At 35.4% G+C, this 25,742-nt stretch overlaps 1 protein-coding gene and 1 pseudogene across 1 annotated transcript; one reads left to right on the top strand and one right to left on the bottom strand.

Annotated features, from left to right (window-relative positions):
• Window positions 1-4,535: 4,535 nt before the first annotated feature.
• LOC118751006 lies at window positions 4,536-9,280 on the top strand (annotated as a pseudogene).
• An 8,664-nt stretch (window positions 9,281-17,944) lies between these two features.
• LOC118751005 (receptor-type tyrosine-protein phosphatase kappa) lies at window positions 17,945-20,237 on the bottom strand. Its single transcript, XM_036485765.1, has one exon. The coding sequence runs from the start codon at window positions 20,214-20,216 to the stop codon at window positions 17,961-17,963; it is 2,256 nt and encodes a 751-aa protein (XP_036341658.1). The 5' UTR covers window positions 20,217-20,237; the 3' UTR covers window positions 17,945-17,960.
• Window positions 20,238-25,742: the final 5,505 nt, after the last annotated feature.

The raw sequence follows: 25,742 nt of genomic DNA, 5'->3' as shown, positions 1-25,742 counted from the left end.
GCTATTGTTGATACATCACTATCTTGTAGGCTGCGTTCTACAATAGTTAAATAGGAGCCGCTTGAAAAGAGTGATAGTATCACAATTTTTTATAGCCTCTGGTAATTCATTGAAGCACTTTAAGCCTTTATAGAAGATATTTTTTTTGTCCACTTCTGTTCTATACTTCGGGAGTCTGAAGCTGTTATTCTCTCTCAACAAATATGTATGCGTCTCAGGTTGCCCTTCTTAATATTGTACACAAATTTCATAGCGTGGTAAAAAACTTGTTGCTTCACGCTTAACCAATTCAAGGTTTCAAGCATACATCTTGTTGGTGTGTCATACGGTTTGTTGAGGATGAATCTCATCGCTCGGTTTTGCATTTTTTGCAGCTTATCTACATGGGAGTCCCCCGCTAGGAAGAAAATCGTGGGGCAGTATATAAAGTGCGGTTCTACTATTGACCTGTACACCAACGTTTTATATCTTCTTCCCAAGTACTTAAACGATCTCTTTATAAGGCCAATTTTTTTAGCAATCTTGTTGACTGTATACTCAACGTGCTCATCAAACTTTAGTTTGTTGTCTATGTATATTCCTAGGTACTTGACAGTTTTCACCTCTTCGAAATTTTCATCTTTGATTTTTAATTCACGGCTTATGGAGTCAGCATTTGCCGCTCTGGAAAATACCATAAAGTTAGTCTTTTTCACATTCAGTTTGAGCTTATTTGAACACAGCCATTGATACAAAGAATTAAGATCTTCTTGCATTTTGACAATCGCATTTGGTAGTTCCCTATCACTGATCGTTAACAAGGCATCATCCGCAAAGAGTTTTATTTTACAATGTTTGAGAGAACTTTTAATATCGTTTATATATATATTAAAGAGTAGGGGTGCCAAAACTGAGCCCTGTGGTAATCCGATGTCTACGGCTATCTTACTAGACATCTTTGAATTAACTATTGTTTGTTGCCTACGATTACATAGAAAGCTTCTAAACCAGTCAAGCTCAGTGTTTTTTACACCAATGTATTTTAGTTTATCCAACATTCGGACCCTATCAACGGTTTCAAATGCTCTTTTAAGATCAATAAACACTGCCACTACATTAAGGTGTCTGTTAAGATCTTCTTTCCATTGAGAAAGCACCAGATTCAGCGCAGTCTCACAGGAATGTTTAGCTCTGAATCCTGATTGTTCTTTTATGAGTATTTTATTGGATTCCACATAGTACTGTAGCTGGTTTTTCAAAACGGTTTCTAGCATTTTTTCCAAGCTAGGGAGAGTATTGATGGGCCTAAGCTCCTCAGCTTTAACCGTTTTTCTAACTTTCTTGACGGGCACTATTGATGAAATTTTCCATTCTTCCGGTACTGATCCTGTCTGGATCCTCTTATTTATAAGTAGGGCATAGAAATATCCCATATAATCAGCAGAGTCCTTAATAACACCTTCAGAAAGTAGGTTGTTTCCCCCAATTTTCCGCTTAAATTTTTTTTGGCAATTTGAAGAATGTCTTCCGTTGAGACCTCTTCAAATTTTAGCGTACTTGTGGGAGCTCGTTGCTCGAAAAAATCATAGTTTACACACTCTATATTGGTATGTATTTCCAAAATGCTGTCCACGAAAAAATTATTTAGGTTTTCCGCAATTTCAAACTGTCTAAGTAGTTGGTGTTATTTATTATCACTTCCCCAATATTTTCTTTGACCTCCGTGTTATTGACTACCTCCTTTAAGTATTTCCACATGAGTCGGCTGTCACCCTTATTTATTTACACCTTATGCTCTAAGTATTTAATTTTTTTACAACTTACCATTTTCTTATATCTGCTTCTCACTAAATTATATTCACCCCAGTACCCTGACAACACTGCTTTTTCATGGGATTTAGATTTATACTTGTTCATCTCTGTCAATTGCCTATCATACCATTTGTTCCTCTGCCTAATGCGAGTTATTTTTAAGTAAGTCAACTGCCTCATGGCCCTCATAATGCAATGAGTAATATACTCCACCATACCGTCAGCATCGAAAAAATTTAAGTTCGAGAAATCGCACTGCCTTAGTAAACTTGTTAAGTTCTCAGGGTTATATCTCGCCCAGGATATTACTTCTGCCTCCTTAGCAAGTGGGTTAAGTTTATTGACATTTAGTCGAAACATTATCGTTTCGTGGTCAGATATTCTATGATCATCGACCTTTTGGCATATAACTCGGTTATCATTGGAATACAACAAGTCAATACGTGTTTCCGAATGTTCCGTCACCCTCGTATTAAAATTTATCAGCTGTTGCATGGCTTGTTGCAAGAAAACATCATTGAGTTTTCTGCTGTAGGTTGATACTACGTTCATGTTTATGTTAAAATCGCCAATGACAACAGTGTTCACAGAATTTTCTGAGATTTCTGCTAAGATATCCTCCATATATGTAACAAATTCCGCATCACTTGAGCTTGGGGAGTGATAAACTACCCCGAGCTGCCACCTGGTATCACAGTGTGTGACTTGAATAACTATACAACAAATATTTTTGTCTAAAGCCTTGTTAGTTATTGTTTTAAAACCGAGCGTGTTTCGAACGAGTATTATCACTCCCCCTGTGTGTCTACTGTGTGAGTCGCAGCGTATCATCTGATACGCCGGTAACATTATTTCCGTATCCTCTATGTCATCAGTTAGGCATGTTTCGGAACACAAAAGTAGATCCGGGTCGGTAAAATCTATAAGTATTTCTAGCTCAACTTTATTAGCCACTAAACTCTGTATATTGAGATATACGCATTGCAAATATTTGGGTAGCGCTTTCTTTACATCTGGGTGAGACGTAAACTCAACGCTAGGGTCCCCACAAACTTGCTGTAATTGTTAGTAATTTACAGTATTTCTTTTATGCTCGAGCTTTTCCTGGTATAGAGGACACTGTCGGTTAAAGGTCATATGATTTTCATCAAGCCCTAAGTTAAATTTTTTATTAGCACGAATACAGTTTATGAATTTGTTTAATGTTTCCTTAGAACATTCCACAGTTTTGTGGTTATCTAGGCACTTGAAACATACCTCATCGGCATTACATTTCGCAGCTATGTGGTTAAATCCCTTGCATTTGAAACAGAAAGTAACTTCCATTCCATCTTTGACGCTACATTTTTCCCAACCTATGTTTATTTTTTCGCTTGCCAGCACGGCTGCAAAAGCATCTACATCTGTTTCTACTAACGCATTATAATGTTTTGCATTTCCTCTTTTTGTTTCAAAACATTTCAAAATTTTGAAATTACCATTTTTGAAGCATTCATTCTGTTTTTTATAATATCCGAGAGCTGCTCATTCTCATGTTTAAAGCTCATTCTATATACCATGAACCTTGGCTTGGCTACGTTTGGGATTTTTATTTCATATCTATCACTCATTTTATTCTCTATTGCCTTTTTGATTTTTTCACGCTCAGCCTCATTTTCTGTTTGTATTACTACAGCCCCACTTTTCCTCCCCTGTACACTATTAATTTTCAAGCCCGAGGGGTCAACATTTTTGTTCAAATCTTCTTTTGTTTTTCCCACTTCCTGCTTCTCTTTTGGTTGTAGAACTAATGGGTTCTCTTTATTTACTTTCGGCGGCCTATTATCTTTCGCAGTGTTACCTTTAAAGAGATCCGCGTAAGTGGCTTTCGCCCGCTGACCTGCTAATGCGTCAACAGTCACCGATTTCTTTATCTCTTCACAAATTTTTTTGTTCTCATTTTCATTGCGCACTATGGCTTCGCAAAGATCATGGTTTTGCTTTTTTACGCCGTCAGCTATTGACTTAATTTGGTTCACTTCGAGAATACTCGCCTCACAGGTTTTTTGTACTCTTTGCATTGCATCAATGCGTTCCCCAAATTTTTTCTCTATTGATTGCAAGAGAAGTTTAAGCTCTTTCACTTGCATTTTTTGCGACTCCTGGAAGTCATCATTACACTCTTGGATCTTTTGACTATTTTTCTCTATGGTTAAGTTCATATTTCGAAGCACCTCATCGAAGTTATGCATGTATGTTTGACATTGGTTACACATAAAGCGCACAAAGTTGTTTTCTTTGAGTACATTCGCACTGTACTCATCCAATTCAGAGCATTTTTTTGCCCAGTGCCACACTTTACCACACACACCGTCGCAGCGGATTCCGCTGTCACCGCGAATTGGATTCTTGCACTTATGGCATTTATCCATTTTCGCGCCTTATTGTTTTTGTCACCTCACTGCACTTTTATGTCTCTAGCTATATTTATTTGTTTGTTTAATCAAAATGAATCAAATTTTTGTGCTTGCAAATAGCAAAATTTATTAGCACTTCGCTATTTAAGTCACTGGCTCTAACGCTGGTTAAAATCCCAACAATTCGGCTGTTTTTTTTTTAATTTTCCGCAGAGATTACAAACACGTCAACAACTTTGCAGTGTTACCAGCGTTATATTGTGCGAATTATTAAAGTATAGCGTTCTGTGAGCATTCAAACATACATATATACATATCGTCGCCTAGGCGACGATATGTGGGTGTGACAGTCTTGATTACCTACAGATGGCAACACTTCATAACGTCATATACACTGATGATTGTCACTGTCATCTCTATCATAAGTATCAGCCATGAGGCATTGCATTTTATACTTCTGAATAATAAAGACATAATTAAGCTAGATCACGTGTGTCCTTATTTCAATTGGTAACGTGGCGCAGCCGGTAGTTTATTGTCAAACATCAGCTTTATAAGCGTGGTACGAGAAGAAATCAGCATAAAAAAGGCTTGACAATAACCTGAACTCACAACGAAAGGTAATATTTCGACTTGGAGGGAGACATAAAGTCAGATTCGGGCAATTCACCCGAACACGCATCAGAGGAGGCACAGGTCAAAGAAGACAAAGAAACAATGGAGACTTCAATGAAGGTACCACCACCATTGTCGTTTGATGGAAACATAAAAGAAAAATGGAACAAATGGAAGCAAAAGTTCAACTTATACATGAAAGCCACTGGGCTAGATAAAAGAGAAGAAGATAGAAAAGTCGCAGTGTTCTTACATGTCATCGGTGATGAAGCGCTTGAAAAATTTAACACGTTTGGGTTGAGTGAAGCAGATAGCAGCAAACTTGACGCAGTTTCAAAAGCATTTGAAGACTATTGTTCTCCGAAAACCAATGAGACAGTAGAAAGACACCTGTTTTTTACAAGAGTGCAACAAAATGGTGAAAATTTCACAAATTATTTGACTGAATTAAAAACATTAAGCGCGACATGTGGTTTTGGTAACCTCAAAGACAGCCTAATAAAAGACAGAATAGTCTGTGGCATCCGAGACTCAGAAGTAAGAAACCGCCTTCTACGAGAAGACAAACTCGATCTGGAAAAATGCATACAAATATGCAAAGCAGTAGAGCTAGCAGACATACAAATGAAGACAATTGATGAAGACACAAAAATACACGTGATCAAAGCAAAGGCAGACAACAAGTCAACTGGAGTTTCTCGCAAACAAGCAGCAAGGGGTATGGTGGCAATAGCGTGAGCGATGATGAGAAACGGCCGTCATATCCATCCAACCCGCACAAGGTGTGCCGTAAATGTGGTCGACATCATGCAATCAGGCAGTGTCCGGCGTTTGGTAAGGTATGCAATAATTGTAAGAGAAAAAACCATTATGCAAATATGTGCAACATTAAAAATAAAACAGAAAATCGACATGATAAGGTAGACTCACTCTATATTGGTAGTGTAAACAGCTCAGATAGTGTATTAGATTGGACTGAGCAAATTAAAGTGAACAATTCTTGTATAATCGAGGTCAAACTAGACTCAGGCGCCAGATGCAATGTAATGCCTGTGAACAAACTAAAAAATACTAAATTGAAAAATACAAAGATTGGAAAAACAAATGTAAAACTAACCGCGTATGGAGGTCAACATATAAATGTTATCGGTAAATGCAATCTAAATTGTAAATTCGCTCATAGGGAGTATGCAAATCTGGAGTTTATAGTAACCCAGAACACAGATGATCAGCCAGTAATAATAGGTTAACCAAGTTTGATGAAACTTAACATTGTGCAAAGAGTTCACAATATAGAATCGAAAGACGAAAGCTCCTTAAGCGGGAAAATATTAACCAAATATAAAAAAGCATTTGAAGGTATAGGGTGCATAAACAACTTCCAATATGACATCCAACTAAAAACTGATGCTAAACCTATTATTGCTGCCTGCCGCAAAATACCTATCGCACTAAATGATACAGTAAAAAAAGAATTAGAAAGCATGGAACGAGAGGGCATAATAAAAAAAGTTACTGAGCCTACTGAATGGGTTCACCCTATAGTTATAAGTAAAAAGAAAAACGGTCAGATCAGAATTTGTATAGATCCGACTGAACTGAATAAATCCATTAAAAGACAACACAAAAGAATCCCAACATTTGATGAATTAAGCTCAAATATAGCGGGCAGCAAAATTTTCAGCGTACTTGATGCAAGTAAAGCCTTTCATCAAGTAAGGCTAACAGAAAAAAGCAGTTATATGATGACAATCATCACCCCATTCGGCAGATACAGGTACCTAAGAATGCCGTTTGGCATTAATTCTGCAACTGAAGTATTTCAAGAATGTTTTGAGGAAATCTTTGGTGATATTGAGGGCGTTGATATTTATATTGATGATTTTAGGATCAAAGGCAAAGACCAAAAAGAACATGACTATAGGTTGGAAAAAGTATTGGAAAGAGCGGTAAAGAGAAATGTAAAATTTAAATTAGACAAGTGTAAGATTGGTAGCAAAGAAGTTAGGTATATGGGTCATATTTTCACAGATCAGGGTATAAAAATCGACACAGATAGGGTAAAATCAATTATTGATATGAGTCCTCCAAAAAATAAGAATGAACTTGAAACATTTCTCGGTATGATAACATACGTATCAAGATTCATACCCAGTTTAGCATGTAAAACGGCCGTCCTGAGGGAGTTAACAAAAAAAAACGTTGCATGGAGTTGGGACGAAAATGCAACCAAAGCTTTCGCGGAGCTAAAAAACGTGCTTACCAAAGCGCCAGTCCTACAATATTATGACGTAAACAAACCCACAGTTTTAAGTGTGGACGCGTCCCAAAATGGCCTAGGAGCGGTCCTATTACAGTCCAACCTTCCCGTGGCGTACGCGAGCAAGGCCTTAACGGCGACAGAAAAAAGATATGCGCAGATAGAAAAGGAAGCTCTAGCAATAGCGTTTGGCTGTATAAAATTTGATCAACAAATATACGGCAAAGAGACCCTAGTTGAAACGGATCACAAGCCACTAGAGGCAATATTTAAGAAAAACATAAATGATTGTCCTGCTAGATTACAAAGCATACGACTCAGACTGCAAAGGTATAATATAGCAGTCAAATACAAGCCAGGTAAAGAGTTGTTTTTAGCAGATGCGCTATCGAGAGCTTACTGTATGCATGAGAAGTTGGACTTAGAAAAAGAAATTGAAACACAGGTTTGTCTGGTTATGGACTCCTTTCCAATATCTCTACAAAGGAAAGAAGAGTTCATCAAAGAAGCAGAATCAGACAAAGAAATCCAATTACTAAAGAAATACATAAATCAGGGATGGCCTGCCAGTAAAAGGCAAGTTGAAAATGTTGCAAAGCAATATTATAACTACTCTAATGAATTAACAATAATAGACGATCTAGTGTTCAAAGGCAACAGAATAGTGGTTCCAAAAAATTTGAGAAGGAAGATGCTAGATTTGATTCATTTCAATCACCTGGGAAAAGAGAAATGTAAAAATAGGGCTAGGGAGATCCTGTTTTGGCCTCAAATGAATAAAGAAATTGAGGACATGATAGATACTTGCGCAATTTGTAACAAATTTAAAAAATCCAACGTAAAAGAAACGTTGATTAACAGAGAAGTTCCGGAAGGACCATGGCAAACTTTGGGTGTAGATATATTTTACTATCAGGGCTCCGTATTTCTGCTAACCGTGGACTATTTTAGCAAATATGTAGAGGTTGCTAAACTAAGAGACATGTCAAGCAGCTCAGTGATAGCCGCACTAAAATCCCAGTTCGTAAGACATGGTATCCCATATATAGTATACTCAGACCCTGGAACACAACTTAATAGTTCGGAAATGTCAAAGTTCGCCAGAGATTGGGACTTCACCTGGAAAACCTCCAGCGCAAAGCATTCCCAATCTAACGGAATGGTAGAGAGGCACATAGGCACAATCAAAAGCATGTTTAAAAAAATGGAGGATGATCCAGGTAAGGACCCAAATCTGGCAATGTTGGAATACAGAAACAACCCGATAGGTGAGGGATTGAAATCTCCCAACGAAATCATGTTCGGTAGGAAAATCAGAGGAATTATACCAAATAACAGAAACTTTAAAAGAGAAAGTGAGGATAAAGAAACAAGAGGTAAATTGATTGATAGACAACTGAGACAAAAAGAGCACTATGATAAGGGTGCACGTAATCTAAGACCTATGAGAATAAATGATAAAGTATACGTAAGGAAAGATTTGAATAAACCATTAGTTCCAGGTAGAGTAAGCAAAATTTGTAACCGTCCCAGATCATACGAAGTAAGATTAGCCAATGGTAATAAAATAGAAAGAAATCGCAGACATCTACATGGTCCGATTCATGAAAATCATAACGAAAGGACGCAAGATAATGTAAGCGATCCTCCAATTAATAACGAAAGGATGCAAGATAATGTAAGCGATCCTTTAAACAATAACAAAAGGACGCAAGATAATGTAAGCGATCCTGCAAATAATAACGTTGAATTCAGCTCTCCCGCTCCCAGTGCAAATGTACGCACACTTTCGGGTAGAGAGATTAAGAAACCTAATTATCTAAATGAATATACCAAATAACGAATTAAATTTGATTGTAATGGAAAAGGATAAATAACCAATATAATTCAAGATGCTAATTATCTAAATGAATACAACGAATTAGTTTTAAGATTGTAATGGAAAAGGATAAATAACCAATTTAATTCAAAATGCTAATTATCTAAATGAATATACCAAATGAGAAACTAGAGTTAAGATTGTAATGGAAAAGGATAAATAACCAATTTAACAAAATATGCTTAAGAGGGGAGATGTGACAGTCTTGATTATCTACAGATGGCAACACTTCATAACGTCATATACACTGATGATTGTCACTGTCATCTCTATCATAAGTATCAGCCATGAGGCATTGCATTTTATACTTCTGAATAATAAAGACATAATTAAGCTAGATCACGTGTGTCCTTATTTCAATTGGTAACAGTGGGTACTCGTACCCGTCATGCGTCGCTTTATTTCTTTTTTCCCCTTCCCTATACTACCTATATCTTCCTTCTCACTCATGTAACGTTTTCAGTTTTAAAAATTTCACTCTCCATTTTTGCGATACCGCCGCCTAAGAAGTTTCACTTCAAAAACTCTCCTAAGAACAAAATACAAGTGAGAATCCGCGTACGTGTAAACACCCATAAGAATTCTCAGACCAATATGGCGGAACTCTCAAGGTATTAACTCTCATCGTTTACTAGCACTTTAATATAAACTACTTAGTTTTCAACAAAAAATCTGGGAAAATTTTAGTAGACGGACGGCAAATTCTAGAAAAAGGGGGGATGAGGGGGGGGTAGAATAGGACCTCCTGATTTCAAAACTACCCCCCTTTTTTCTAGCAACCCAATAGTTCTTATATAATTTATTGTTAAAGTTTTCATATAAACGATGAATAAGATAGCAACATAACATACAACCTAGTGCTACCAGACTGGAATTTTGAATAATAAAAGCGGATTTTTAATTCGGAATTTTTACTTAGTAGAATTATTATTTCTGTGTTGCCGAAGAAGGGGAGGCTGAACACATTTTGCAGAGAACACCTTTCTGCGTAGGCGGCCTTCGGCCGCACTTAGGGATTATAACCCTCAGGCAGTCGAATTCTCCTTTCTGTTTTGCGAAGAAAAGGAGCTGAACAGCTTTCTGCGTAGGCGGCCTTCGGCCGCACTTAGGGATTATAACCCTCAGGCAGTAGAATTCTCCTTTCTGTTTTGCGAAGAAAAGGAGCTGAACACCTTTTGCAGAGAACACCTTTCTGCGTAGGCGGCTTTCGGCCGCACTTAGGGATTATAACCCTCAGGCAATAGAATTCTCCTTTCTGTTTTGCGAAGAAAAGGAGCTGAACAGTTTCTTTTGTATTGATTTCCCCTGTATTGCTTTTTAATCATTGCCTTCTTTGTATGTATTGTTTTGTACACTATGGCAACACATGTTATGTGTCAGTTTGCAACCATGTGTTATTGTAAATATGCGTGAAATTCAATGTAATTTACAAGTCGATAAAAGTTTAATTAAACTGATTTATATACAAGATAAAATAAAAGAAAAGTGTGTAAAGTATTAAGTACAGTGTTATGTGCATTTATATATATAAAAGTATGCACAAATGCTCTTTTGTTAAGGAAACCAAGTGGAACGACTTAAGAAATTTTAACAACAAATAACTTATAAACAATATTATTTATATTTTTTAGTTATACATGTTTTAGAGGATACCTCCCTTAACATCCTGACCAAGTTTCATTTGTTAATTCCACCTGGATTTCTTAAAACACAAGGTGCGGCTGACTACTAAAGCCCACCGAAAAATCTTATACAATAGTAAATTTCAAATATTTTAAACGTATTTTGAATAGGAAATTATAACTTTTTTACCATCTGCAAAACAGATGAAGTGGCAACCATATATAGAAGGAAGAAATCAGCTGACATAGAAGAATCTAAATTCCGCAGATTTCTGCGCTACGAGCTACAACCAGTGTTGCCGTTTTGGTTACTTTTAACCAATTTTGGTTATTCTTTTCTTGCCTGTGAAGTCGTTAAGATCTTTCCCATTTTGGTTATTTTGAACATTTACTGCAGTTTTTAATTTTTATATATATATACAATAATTAAAGCTTTGAAAAATAGTATAAACAAATACATTTATCGTGCTCAATATGGTTATTTAAATAAAGTTATTACTACTAAATGGCAACCCAAGATTCGAATTACATATGCAAAAGAACATGTAAAGTTCGAGGGTGCAACTATCGGTTCGTGTCTTTAATAAATCGCGGTGAATTAATCGCCAAGTTTTTGAAACGGCCCGGCAGTTACACCATTTCTATGTTCTTTGCACACACCTAAAGTGATAAAGGGATAAATTGCTTAAATTTATCAGTTTAGCCGCATTCTTTTATGAACGCACCTTGGTAAATAATTGCACAAAATTGTTTAATATTTAACTTATCTGGCTAGTTACGCTTCATTCTTACCTCGTCCATTTTGCTAATTTGGTTTGTATGTGTTCGTAGCAAAATCAACCACCTGGCAGTCTGTCAGGGTTGAAATTTGCTGAAATGTATACATTTATCCACCAAAACCGTTTGATAAAGTGATAAACTTTGGTTAAATAGATGTCCATACAAAGTTTGACAGTTCATTTATCAAAATGATAATTTTATCATTTTATCAAGTTTATCAACAGTTTATCACTTTTGATGTAGACCCCTAGTATGTACCTGAAATGACAATACGAGAGTCATTAAAAAGCCGCGAAAAATTATTAGAATTCCGCGCAAAATTGGTGTTTCAAGTTAATTTATACGGGCTCTTTGCTATGGATAAGTGAACAAAAAATACATAATTTTGGTTTTATTTTGCATAATATGTATTTCCAAAAAACTTTTAAATTAGGCTCGTTATGAGACATAGGCCAGCTACACCTGTCGAGGTTGAGGAGAGTAGCAGCAACAGTGGAACCCTCATCAGTGAAACCAAGTGAGAATATTTGGAATGAATGTATTAATATTAGTTACATATGTATGTATTTGTTTTATAATATGCAGAATACATAATATACATGGTCGGCTAAAGACTACTTCAAATGAATACATACTCAGATAGTACATATCACAGCGCACGGCAGTGCGCGCGAGTGACGAAAGCATACACAGTAGCATGCTGAAATGACTCGCTTATATATACACGAGATTTGGAAGTTTTTATCCAGACGTCCAATCGACATGTTTGATATATCGTTGGAAAGGTCATGCAGAGTGTGTCCAGAAAATGTATTCAAGCTTCATAAGCGATTGATCGGATTCTTAAAAATGAGGCTAAAGTGTTGCAAAACAAAAAACGTCTTTATGCTTTTGCCGGTTTAAGGGGGAATGTGGGCACACTCAACATATTTAGTGTTATTCTATAGGCTAATACCTTTCAAACGATACCTTACATATTAAATTCCGGCCACTAGTTGGAAATATATAGAGGTAAATGTGTTTTGGTTCGTGTCTCCACTACGAGATGCATTGGTATGTATGTGGCGTCTGTACGTACCATCATTTAATTTTTTTCAAACTTTCAAAGTACAAAAAAAACTAAGAAGGTTTTGTTCCAGGATGTTTTGATTCGTATGCCTTTGTGGGCGTGGCTGCTGACTGAAATTCGAAAAAATGCAATTTTTTAAACTACCACTGAGGCCGCACATGGACTGAGTATGTCATTGATGTGGATATCAGTAGAAGGGCCTTCAAACAAGCTATCTAACGCTATCTTTTGTGTTTATGAAATATAAATATGTTATAACGTTATCGCCTGAAAACTAAAATCGGGCTGCTGAAGATATAGATTTCGAGAATTTTCTCAAAAACTGGTCAGTCGATTTTATTCTAGGTTTCCCCAAGTCTAGCCCAAAACCTTAGCTTGCATCTGGTATATAGCTTATATCTGGGAAAACTCTTGTTGTGGAGATATTACGATTCAAATTGAAAAAATGTCGCTCCAAAAAAGGTCAAATGGTTAAAAATTAACATACTCGTCTAATTTGGTTACTTTAAGATATAAAAATAACATACTCAGTGCCCCGAAAAAAGTTCCCATTCCCCGATTGCCACTCAAATCTAAATTCTCTGCTAATCGGGAAATTTCCCGCGAGTTGACAAGTTGAAGGATGCAGCTGTGCTAATCACTTAGTACATGTCTTGGAAACCACAATTTGTGTGTATTTTAGAGTTTTTTTCAGTCACATGCCGAAATTCTAACATTTTTCCCCATTTTAATTGCAGGTATGTACACAGCATTTAACTATGGTACATGGGTTTATCACCAGCACCTACCTAGGAAGACGCGTACAATATTACCTACAGTTGTACATAAATATGTATGTATGAATGCATTTAGTTCACCCAATGTGCCGCTACTACTTACATACATACATATGTATAAATTGCCACACGGTCAAAAATTTGGGTTTAATTTTTAAACCGCACTGGGACTACTGCCTTTTTTAATTTTTATAAGCTTTTATTTAACTTGGTCATCGCGCGGAAATCGCGGAAATTTTCAATCGATTTTAAACTAACTTCCCGACAAGTTAGAGACTTGAAATTTTCAGCATAGTTCCAATCACGATGACAATGCAATTTAAAATATAAATGAATTCCCCATATGGTCCAGGGGTCTTGATTCAAAGGCGGTCAAAAAATAGTAAGATTTATGGCGAACATAGCGTAATTTGCCAAAGAACGTAAAACCACTATAAAATTGTTAAAGACGCCGGCGATAGTGTAGCAAAGCTATTTGTGGCAAATTCTAGATATCAACCTAGTCTAGATATGAACCTCGTTGTATTAATTAGAAGACTCCAGATGTCGCCCCGACAGAAGAAGTTAAATATTGCGCCTAAATATATGCCATGCTATAACGGAAATGGACGACACGCCATTTCTTTAAATAAAATTAACTGCTTGCCAAGTCTTCTGTTCTCTTTCATTGCAAGTTGAATTATTTTAATATCTATTTTGCAAAATTTTGTACATAAAATGAAATAACACTTTTTAATATACATGCGTGGCTGTAGTTGAGTGTGCAAAGATGCTTGATAAAATTGGTTGCTACCAAGGCTGTCCGGGTTCAACCCCATCAGACGGAGCATGAAATTTAAGATCTTTTTTTTATTCTTAATTATGAAAATATTTGGGTTAAAATTTAAACCGAACTGTTTAAATTCTAAACCCAACATGGGTGCTCTCTTTTTTTAGTCTTGGAAGGTTTGTATTTGAAACTGAATTTAGTTTGGTCATATATGTATGTAGTCCAAAAAGTTTAAAATTAAAACCGAAACTTTTAACCGTGCACTGAGCAAAACTACTTGAGAAAAAAACTTCTGTTAACTTGTCAAACGATTCCTAATCTTTGACAATACCACCACGATCTTGAAAACTGACCAAATCGGCGTGACCAAGTCCATATAGTTTATATAATATTAAAATGATTTAATATTATATAAACATCCGAAAACATTAAAACGTTTGAAATAAATCTCGTCTCTTTTTTTTTGTATTTTTCACTTGGTTGCTGAAGTAATGAAGAATTGAAAATTCATAAGGGAAAATTATAGTTTTTATAAGTTTTATCTTAATATCTTAAAAACGTGTAGCCTTTTTGAAAAATGGTAAATGAACATGAGGTACTAAATTTAATAGCCCTTAATTTGATATATCGTCCTGTTTATAACAATAACCATTCCATAGATATTACAAGCCAAAGTTTCATTTTCAAAATTCATACACTTTGGTTCAATTGCGCGGGCTAAAGATAAGTTTTTAATTAATCTTTCTTGGTTAATAACAATTGGCTTAGACCTAAGACATCATAATATTACTATTACAATGCGGTCAAATGACTTTTAATTTCCCCCGTACAAATTCGACCCAGCCTAATGTACATACATATATTTTTCTCTACACGATTCATTTCGTTTGTTGTTTCGTCTGTGACTACTAAACTACTGTAGTGTACTATCGCCAAAGTGAACTCAGCCGTTTGTTTTTCGTATTGTAACGAACTGTTGAAGTAATAAACGAAACGAAATAGTAACGTACAATTTAGTTTATTTCGTACCCTGTTTTTTGCTTTATTCCGTATACGAAAAATTATATGTTTCAATGGACACATCGCTTTGAATACATAAATTAGATGTAGATATTTTTAGCAATTTAGTTGAGAAAAATAAAACATTTAGATTATTGTTTGTATTTTGGTCGATTTTAAATTTGCTACCCCAAAATAATTGATATCAAATAAAACACCTCTTTGAGGTAAAATTTTCGAGTGACGAAAGCTGAACTAGAAACACAAAATTTATGATATCAATTTCGTGACGAAAATTATACGAATTTTTTAACTGCCTTTGAAACGTACGGAAAATCTTTTTTTTTATTTATTCGGAACGCTCCAAAATAGCGTCTACTGCTAGAAACACAAAATAAAAAACAGAACTTTTGCAACGATTCGTATGAATAAAAGATTTCCCGTACGTTTCAAAGGCAGTTAAAAAATTCGTATAATTTTCGTCACGAAATTGATATCATAAATTTTGTGTTTCTAGTTCAGCTTTCGTCACTCGAAAATTTTACCTCAAAGAGGTGTTTTATTTGATATAAATACCTCGTATATGCGGAATCCAATACCACGTCATGTATGTACAATACAAAAGGGATTTGGTTATTATTTTTCCAATACTGTTTACTTTATTAATTTAAGTTAAGATTAATAATAATAGTCTTATAGCAAGTAGGTTCAAGGGAAATACCATTCCACAGTTTTGAAAAAATCGGTTTTTTTGCTCTTTTGTAAAATTTATTTACCATCGTATACGCGGTACTGCGTTTGGCGTATACAAGGTATTTCGCACTGTGCGACGATATAGTTAAAATGCAGTCCAATTTTTAATTGTTTAATCTTAATTATAAAATATGTATATACAATGTGATTAGGTATTTCATTGATTCTTACAAAGAAGTTGGAAACTGTGTACCTACATATGTACTTATTTAAAAACGTCATTTAGAGTCTGGTAATGTTTACGAAGATATTAACATACAGAGCACCTAAGCAGCGCGTGTCATATCTGGGCTCTGTGCCCAATTGACATTTTGGCAAGAGAGGTGGCTGAAACCACAGTGAATAAGACAATTCGTGACGCCGCGAAGCCAAATTGTTTGCAGAGGTGGCAGAATCGATGGAGCACTTCAGGTAAGGTACGGACATATCGCCTAATTCCTTCTTTACGAAGCTGGCTAGAAAGACGGCACGGTGAAGTGGACTTCCACTTAACCCAAATACTGACGGGACATGGTTGTTTTAAATCTTACTTGTATAAATTCAAACACGAAGACGATCCTTACTGCACCTTCTGGCAAATGACGTTATTGAAGACGCTGAACACTGTTTTTTGTCTGTCCGAGGTTTGCAATGGAAAGGGATGACTCGAGGATGAAGGTGGGGAGGTCCGTTGTTTGCAATATGGCAAACACCATTTTAACTAAATTGCGTCGAGCGGAACAAATCCGCAGGTTTTTATAGAGAGGCAATACGCCGCTCCCCCTCAGCGAAGTAATGCCTAACGGTAGTTCCACGGAGCGAGGGAATCGGAGCAGGGGTGGGTTTTTAGTGCGGTGAGCCGAAAGGCAAGTCCCACACTTTCCGACTTTCAATGCATTGTGCCTCCTCTAGAAAACAAAAAAAACATACGCACCTAATAAGGGAAGCCTGATTTTCTAAAATATGTATTTATATATATATATGAATGTATTTCATTTATTTTCAGCCTTAAAAGGTTTACTTTTCAAAAATGCAAATAAAAATTGATTTTCTTTGGTTTGTAAAATTTGTCTATACGTACTATATAAAAGAATTTGTGATAACCTGAATTGTTAATATAATAAAAAAAGTGGTTATTTTTCCTTACATTTGGTAACCTTTTCGTCTAATCTTGGTTAGAAAGTTCTTTGAGCGGCGGCAACACTGGCTACAACTACAGAAAAATTTTGCGGTGTTTAGTTTTCATTTACATGGCGCTCTGGTAAGACAGATCGTGTCAACTGACTCGGGTTTACGTACCGGTAGGTTTACGTTCTTGACTAAAGCTGAAATTAGTCAAGAACGTAAACCTACCGGTACGTACACCCGAGTCATCTGACACGATCTAGTAAGCAACACTGAGGGCTCCAGTAATCGACGAAATTCTGCGTATACAGACTGCGTTTAAGTATACGTTCTGCGTTCTTGACTAATTTCAGCTTAATTTCAGCTTTAGAATGTCAAACGATTACACTACAATGAATAGGCGCTTAATGTGCGGAGTGAGTGTATTAATCCCAGTTTATTTATTGGAAACATGCTCCAATTTTTATTACAAGTAACATAAATTACAATCACCAAACCATGCTTAAAATTTTACTATGCACACAATACCCATGATTCAATAATAAAAGGTTTGCTCAAACAACGCAACAGTTTTCTCGCTCCCTCTTGACAAAATCGGCTCCTTTAGCAAGGCACTGTGTGTACGGTCGGTGTTATGCAGACAAACTTTTGTTTGCCAAATTAAATGGCGGCTGCTTAGTTTGCTCGGCGGTGGTTATGTCGAGTTTGGCACAGGGTTGCACGTTCATTATGGTTTTCATGGCTATTGCCAACACGAAATGAAAATTTCAGATGTACATAACGCGCACAATTAATATATTTTTACGATATCTTATAGGCAATTAAGTGTGTCCTAATCTTTGAAGCTCCTCCAGCATAAATTCAGTTCTCTGGCTTTCGGTATCACGGCAATTTTTGTGTATAACGATTATCTAAAATTCTTGTATACGACAACACCGAATTTACCGCAGTTTGACCAAACAAAATTAGTTTGCTGTGAGTCAACCTCGCTCTCTCTCCGAGTTTCCTGCAATAACAATTGCACGCAGTTTGCCAACCAAAATTTCTGCAAAACACCGGCCTAAGGGAGCTAATCGAGTGTTAAAACTCTGTCACTAATGAGCAAACCTTTAATTATTGAATCATGCACAATACCTACATTAGACGTTTATTTTTTAAGAAAATGAAGAACATAATGTAAAACTAAGTCGTAACAATATTTGTATTCTGTCATATTTTCAACAAGTTGCGGTCGGTGTCGGCGAACCGTTTTAACTGCCTGGAAAACATCAACTTCTCCATGCTGAATAACTTGTTCAATACATGCATTAGCTGCACAGTAAACTCCAGCACGACTTCGACCATCTGGAGAAACTACACAAACGGGACCGTAATCAACTTTCTGTCTCCAAACCTCTACCATATTCATCAGGTAAACAAGTGAGTTGGTGGAGGTTGGTACTTTATGCCCCATTGGCCAACATGCGAGTTGAAATAACTGAACAGTTTTGGTGGGAGCTTTAACACCTGCCATCATTTCTGTTAGAGATACAATCTTTTTATTTATTTTAAATTCCCATTGTTTAATATTAGCGTAGCTTTTGGAAGAAACACTATGAACAGAGAATACCGGTCCGTACTTCTCTATTTTTGATTTATGTGGCCAAAATGAAGGGAAATTCTGAGAGATCAGAGGTGGTTGGCATAGAACAACGACTACGGAGCATTCTTGATCGTAGACGAGAGACCAAAATTCACCTAATGTGTGTTTAAGTGGCCATTCCGTAACTATATATTCTCGTGGTTTGGTATATCCGTCCACAAAAACCGAATTTATGTAGTCGGTAAAAGCATTTCCCTGAAAAGAAGTTAAATATGGTCGAAAATTATCAGGAGGGACACACAACACATCGCGATTTTTGTCTCGATTATCAGCTCTATGACCCCCGGCGCAGTCGCCTATTGTAAATCGAGGTGTCTGCTTGCAAATTTTGTCATATTCTGATTGATATTCATTCATTTTTGTAAGAGGATTTCTCCGGGCTTTAACTTTTAAGCGGTCGGAGAGTTCGGATACAGGAAACCAAGTTCTTCCACATATTACATGCTCTTCTAGGGTATCGTAGGTGAATTTGTATTGCTCCACATTTTCTACCAGTCCCTTTCTAGACTGCCGTAGTTTTTTCAGATAACCAAAAATATTGAAACATTCCTCTTCTTCCGCCAATTCTAGATTTGCATCAATAGACAAATATACCCCAGATCTACCGCCTCCGTCGCTACAATGCACGAGCATTGGCCCCTTAATATCGTCACCTTTAATGATATTTCCCACAACTAAACGTACTCGACGTCGAAATTCCAAGATCGCATTAGAAAATGGGCACGAATGCGAATACCACTCTGTGTAATGGAATTGCAATATAAGGCGTTCATCGGCAATTTCTTTCATTTCGTTTACTTTGTACAAGCGGAAAGTTCTGATGTGAAAATTAGCAAGCTGTTCTTCGCGTACAATATTTATATGAATATCTCCATAAGTTTCATGTACTTCCATGTTTGGAGGCCAATATTGAACACACATAACTTTGGCAAAGTCAAACGTCTTAGTAAGCATAATTATAGCACTTATATTCTCTTGCCATACCATCTGCCAAAAAGCATTGACAGTTTCTTCAACTGGACCTTGAGAAACAATATATGCGTTCGGCTTCAGAAGACTATCAACATATGAAGCATTAATATAATCTGAATCAGGAACGCCTGATGTCTTTTTGAGGACAACGCGGTTGTAATCATAAGGAATGCATTTAGAGTTCTGGTTTTTTTCTTGATTGTTTTTCCTCAATGCGTGTCTACACATATTTGTTTCCACTCTGGCAGCCGTTTGAAATTCAAGTTTATAAAGCACAGGAAATTTTCTACGTAATTCGCACAGCTTAAGAAAATGCGCCTTATTTATTGGAAAGTGTGGTATAGTTTTCGAAAAGGAGTTGTTCTCATCTCTAGCTTCCAATCTGATTTTCTCAAACGAAAGAAGCCCACTGTTCAGCATGCTAAGTTTAATTGTATTCGGTATAGACACAAAATTATTTTTTCGCACGTCTTCCTCAGTACATCGCGAAGAAGATTTAGACCGGTGTTTCTGGCCAGTATGCGATTTATCCTTTAAGTTTGGCATTTCTAATTGGTTCAGCCAGTTTAAGTACAAATTTTTACGTTCACGTAGGAATGAAACGATACGAGTTAGAGCTGGGATGCTATCGATAGTATCAATAGTTGAAAACCGTCGCCAGTATCGATAGTTTTCGAAAACTATCGATGTCGGTTTTGGCAAAACTTCTCTCTTGCGTTGACTTCGCGAGAGTGCACCCCGCTTTGAACAAAATGACTTTATGGGGGGTGTGCAGGGGGTCGTACACATCACAAAACTGAAAGCCGGACGGCGAGGAAACTCATACAAATGTGCAGAAAACACACATTTCAACTAAATTAAGCTGTTCAAATAGCTTATCCATTTTATATTGTGTTAATTTCATTCTTTAACGATGAGGAACACGTTTATAATTAATTTGTTTATTTTCCATTAGACAACCGAAATAGTATGTATGAAAGTATGTATGGACAATGACCGAAACGAAGATGGCCGCATGATTCAAGTAATTTCCGTGCGTCCGGGCGTTTTTAAAAAATAGTTTTACCCGATTAACCAAAAGACAACAAGTGGGTTTGGGCTCTCGAATCAGACTGACTTAAATTATTTATTCAATTTAAAATGAAGCTTATATTCTAGTTACAATATTTGCTTACTAATTACTTTTGGCATATGAATTTAATAAAACTGCTTGCTAATCAATTTGTTCCATGTGAACTAAATAAAACTGCTTGCTAATCAATATGTTCCCCAATTTACTAATTCTCGGAAATTTGGTGTCTTTTTGATTTTCAATTTCTCTTTTTGTGTACAACTTTTGCAATATGCCGGAAATGGTTTTATGTTTCAACTTTATTAATTTGATTCAAGAATTCTTCATACTTATCAATTGCACCGTCAGGTGTTTTTGTGTAGCTGTTAATATATGTAACTTCTCCCCCCTTTAGATTCGAATTCTCCTGACTTCGTGTATTCAATTTGATTGTTATACGTTCATGTTTATTGATAATAACAATAACTATCATTACAATTATAATTATACTTATCATATTGCATATATTCGATATTTTACTATGAATTCTCAATTTAAAAATGCTTTCTATGTTTGATCTATGCTCCTCTATTATTTCATCAAAGGTAATTCTTTTCGTAAAATTCCGAATATCTCCATATTTTAAGCTTACAATATTTTCTTTTATATTTTCAATATAATTAGAAAAATAGTAGTCGTTAATTTTGATAGAACAATTATTAGATCGTATTAAGTAGTTTCCACTTATAATGGGTTGTTCTTGATAACATGAGTGATTAAGCTGTAAATTTATTGCGTTTTTAACAACAATAGTTTTTATGTTTATTTCTAATATTTCCAGTTCTCTATTTTTTGTGAGATGACAATTATTTCTTAAAATACAGTGATTATACTAAGTTTCATTCCTTTCAATGATTTACTTTCTTCAAATATTAAATTTTTATTTTCGTAAGTAAATATCTCTTCTATTTTGGCTTCTATTTCTTCTTTTTCTTTATTGGGTATAGGAATGACGGCTCTTATTTTTACATATTCAAAGCTTTTAGGTATTTTTATGCCGAAAACTAAATATGTATTATTTAGAACTACTGTGCCTAATTGTAGATATTTAAGTTTATTATAATCGATATTATATTTTATTATTTCCTCACTTGTTAATATATTTGGATGTATTATCCCATATGTGGCTGATACAATGTTTTCTTGAAGGTGTTCAATTTTACTTTTCAGTAATTGAATTTTTGTATATTGATCTAAGTATAAATTTTGTTTATATTCGTCATACATGAATTTGTTTATTGAGTTCAGCTCTTTTTCTATTTTTACTCTATCACTTTTAACAATTTCTTTGAGATGTTCAATAGCTGAGGCGAAATAATCATTTATTTTGATTTGTTGGTTAATTGTATCGTTTGTCCGTAAAAGATGTGCTTGTATATTTTGTCTGTCGTCCTCATCCATTGTACCAAAGAGCCATTTTGACATACTGCCTACTGCATTAATTAATCCTCGCTTGTTTCTAGTTCTAATTGGCATAAGCGTCAGTAACTTATTCCTTACGTCTAACAACTCCCTTTGTAATATCTCCTTATTTGGTAATTTCATTAAAATTATATTGTCGGTCATACCATTGATAATGTCTTCTAGTTGTTGAATGTCAATCATATGTAGTACTATATCGCTATCCTTAGGTATTTCCTGATTTCTAATTTGTAAATCTATAAATCCGGTTTGTTCAGTTAGTTCCGTCAATGTCATTATTCCTCCGCATTGTCGTATCATCAGTGTTATTACTGCTATCATGATCCGTGTCTGTAAATTTTAAAGGTCGTTTAATATTTCTAACATGGACTTTTTCTAATTTTTGCTTTCTATATTTGGGTTGTTCCTTGTGTCTTACTGCCTTGTAATTTTTTGTAAATCCCTCTGCTCTTTGCTCTGTATATTCTTCCCTGTTCCTATTCAATTTAGTGATTGATTTCTTCTTTGTCTGTTCCAAATTTTTTCTTACAATTTCTTTATCCACTTTGTTATTATGAACCTCGTTAGGTGTGAATTTTATTGTAGAATGAAACCTGTCATTATAATTTATAATAGCTTTTTATATTAACTGCTTAACTGATATGTCTTTGTTTAATTTATATAGCATTCTAAACTTTTCTGAAATGGTATTATGGAATTTTTCAATGTGTGCGTTACCCGTATGGCTGTTGGGTTTGGTTAGATGAAGTTCTATATTTTCATTGCTTTGAAATTCCTTAATCCTTGTCGCATTAAATTCATTATCTGCTATTATTTTACATGGTTTTCCTATTTTGGTAAAGTAGTCTTCCAGTTGTTCAATGATGGTAATATGATTTCTGTCATTTAAAGGATATGCTACTCCATACTTAGAAAATTTAACTATCATTGTTAAAAAATTTAATATTTTTTAACATAGGTGTCTATGTGCATAATTTCATTATTTTTTGTGGGTGTTTCCGTATGCGATAATTTTGGTCTGATTGGTCTCCTGTCATATTTAACTTCTTGGCATGTTTCGCATTGGTTGATTACTATTTGTATTAGCTCTGCTAATTTCGGAAAGTAAATTTTATTTCTAAGTTGGTTATACGTTTCCTGTATACCAGAATGTAAGCTTTCCCTAACATGATATAGCGAACTTTGTTTGACCGCTTCGACTTCAGTTTCGATATCCTGTGCTCTCATTGTGCACTTTATAAACTCTAATTGTTTATCGTTAGAGAACATTTCTATGAGCTTTTCTTGAACTACATTATATTGCCGTTCAGATAGTTCTGAAAAAATTCCTACTTTTCCCTTTGTTATATATTTCCTAAATATATCACCTAGTCTACCAAAATCATATTCCGAAACGAAAATAATTCTTTTCCCATGTATCATTTTTAGCTCTTCTGTCCTTTTATTTGTTAAACAAATTTGTGTTTTATATTTGTTGACTATCTCTTCTTTGATATAAAAATGATCATGCAAATTTTCTTCAGCTGAATGGACCGTTTGCATTGACGCATCATCCTCGAGATCGTCGATTATGTTCAGGTCGTATTCAATATTTTCGCCCGTATTTTCTTCACTATGTTCTATTCTGCTCAAGAAATCGGCTACTTTATTTCCTTACCCTTCAAATATTCAATGTCAAATTGATACTCTCCTAGTTTTAATAACCATCTCTGATGACGTGGTGACATGTCCTTTCCTCTGTATTTAGAGTGTAAAAATTTTATGGGTTGGTGGTCTGTTACAATTTCGAATTTCCTTCCGTACAAATATGGTCTGAAGTAATTCACGCTCCACATAATAGCTAAGAGTTCCTTATCCGTAGCTGAATAGTTTCGTTCGTGATTATTTAGCGTTCTTGATGCATAGCAAATTGGGTGTCCTTCTTGTGATATAAAAGCGCCAATTGCATAATTTGATGCATCAGTTGTTAATGTAAATTCTTTTTCGAAATTTGGATATCTTAAAATTGGGTGTGAACTAATTAATTGTTTGAGCTTAACAAAAGCTTCTATGTAAGAAGGGTCCTTAGTGTTGATTCTTACTCCCTTTTTTAAATATTTCGTAATTGGTTGCGCTACCTTTGCGTAATCTTTGACAAATTTTCGGTAGTACCCTGTTATACCCAAAAAACTCTTTATTTTTTTTCTGTTCTAGGTAGTTCTAAGTCTTCTACAACTTTTATTTTATCTGGGTGAGGCTTCATACCCTCCTTCGTTAGTACGTGTCCTAAGAACTCAGTTTCTCTCTTTAAAAAATTACATTTGTCCACTTGTATTTTTAATTTTTTTTTCTCTAGGACCTTAAAAATACCTTTGATTGCCTTTATGTGTTCCTGCAACGTTGTGCTGAAAGTTAGAATGTCATCTAAGTAAACAACACACGTCTTGTTTATGAAATCTCGAAGAATTTCGTTCATAAGACGCTGGAAGGTTGCAGGTGCGTTCTTTAACCCAAATGGCATCCTTGTAAATTCATACAGACCATGAGGTGTAACCAACGCAGTTTTGCACCTGTCTTCCTCTTTAATTGTAATTTGATGATATCCCTTAGCAAGGTCTAGTGTCGTGAAGTATTGGGCACGTCCCAATTTATCTAATATTGAATCAATGTTAGGTAACGGATATTTATCATCGATTGTTACCTCGTTCAATCTTCTATAATCTACTACTATTCTGTACTTTCTTTTTCCTGAGTTATCGATTTTCTTTGGGATTACCAATAAGAGACTGGAGTAACTGGAATTACTTTTTCTTATAATATCTTGCTCCTCCATCTCTTTAATTTGCCTACGAACTTCCTCTTCATGTTGTGGTGGGTATCTGTATAATTTCGAGTTTATTTGCTCGTCCGTAGTGGTCCTAATTTCATGTTGAATTTCTGTGGTGCTCGTTAACTTTTCACCCTCTTTAAATAATAGTTTTTGAAATGTTTTTAGTAGTTTGGCTACTTCTTTATACTCTTCTGTATTTAAATGCTCTAACTGTATTCCTTTAATTTTATCATTTGTCACTTCCAACGCACAAATTTCTTTAAAATTAAAAGGGTTGTTTACAAATTTTGTTTCTTTTTCACGTAAAGTTATTTTTCCATCCACCAGATTTATCATGGTGTTCAAATGGTTTAATAAGTCAATACCTATTATAAAATTGTGTTTTCTACCTCTTAGTGGTGTTGATTTCCATTTTATATACGCATTATCAGGTAAATTAAATTCCTTTGGTGCTCTAGTATGCACTTCATGAGTAATTTTCTCCTTACTTGTTACTGTGCTGATTATTATTTCATCTTTAAGGGGTATTTTCCTAAAATCATTTAGTTCAGCGTCTACTAAACTTATGTTCACCCCTGTATCCACTAAAGCAATGTACTTTTTTTCGTCAATAGTTATTTCTATTCTCGGTAACCCGTCCGAGGCTTCCTTATAAAAAAAAATTGCGTTATTTACTTCTTTATATTCTTCAGATTCTCTATTGCTTTGCCTAGGCGATTGCAAGCGATTTTGGCTGCTACTGCTGCTAGGGTGTCCTGCGATTCGAGATCTGTCTTGGTCAGTTTCTACGTTATCAATTTCCATTGGTTCGACTTGGTTTTGTCTAGGTTGATTCTGACGGTATTGACCGGAATTCTGTTTAGGGTTTCCAGTCGTTTGTTGTCGTTGAAAATTACCTGAATTCATCTGTCTATTATTGTTATTATATCTTCCGCTAAAATTCTGCTTATATTGCCCTGACACATTATATCTA

Source organism: Rhagoletis pomonella, unplaced genomic scaffold (genome assembly GCF_013731165.1).
Source record: "Rhagoletis pomonella isolate Grant_MI unplaced genomic scaffold, Rhpom_1.0 Rhpom_scaffold_00489, whole genome shotgun sequence".
Classification (NCBI taxonomy): Eukaryota; Metazoa; Arthropoda; class Insecta; order Diptera; family Tephritidae; genus Rhagoletis; species Rhagoletis pomonella.
The sequence above is the reverse complement of the archived record's forward strand: the minus strand, read 5'-3'. Positions and strand labels throughout refer to the sequence as shown.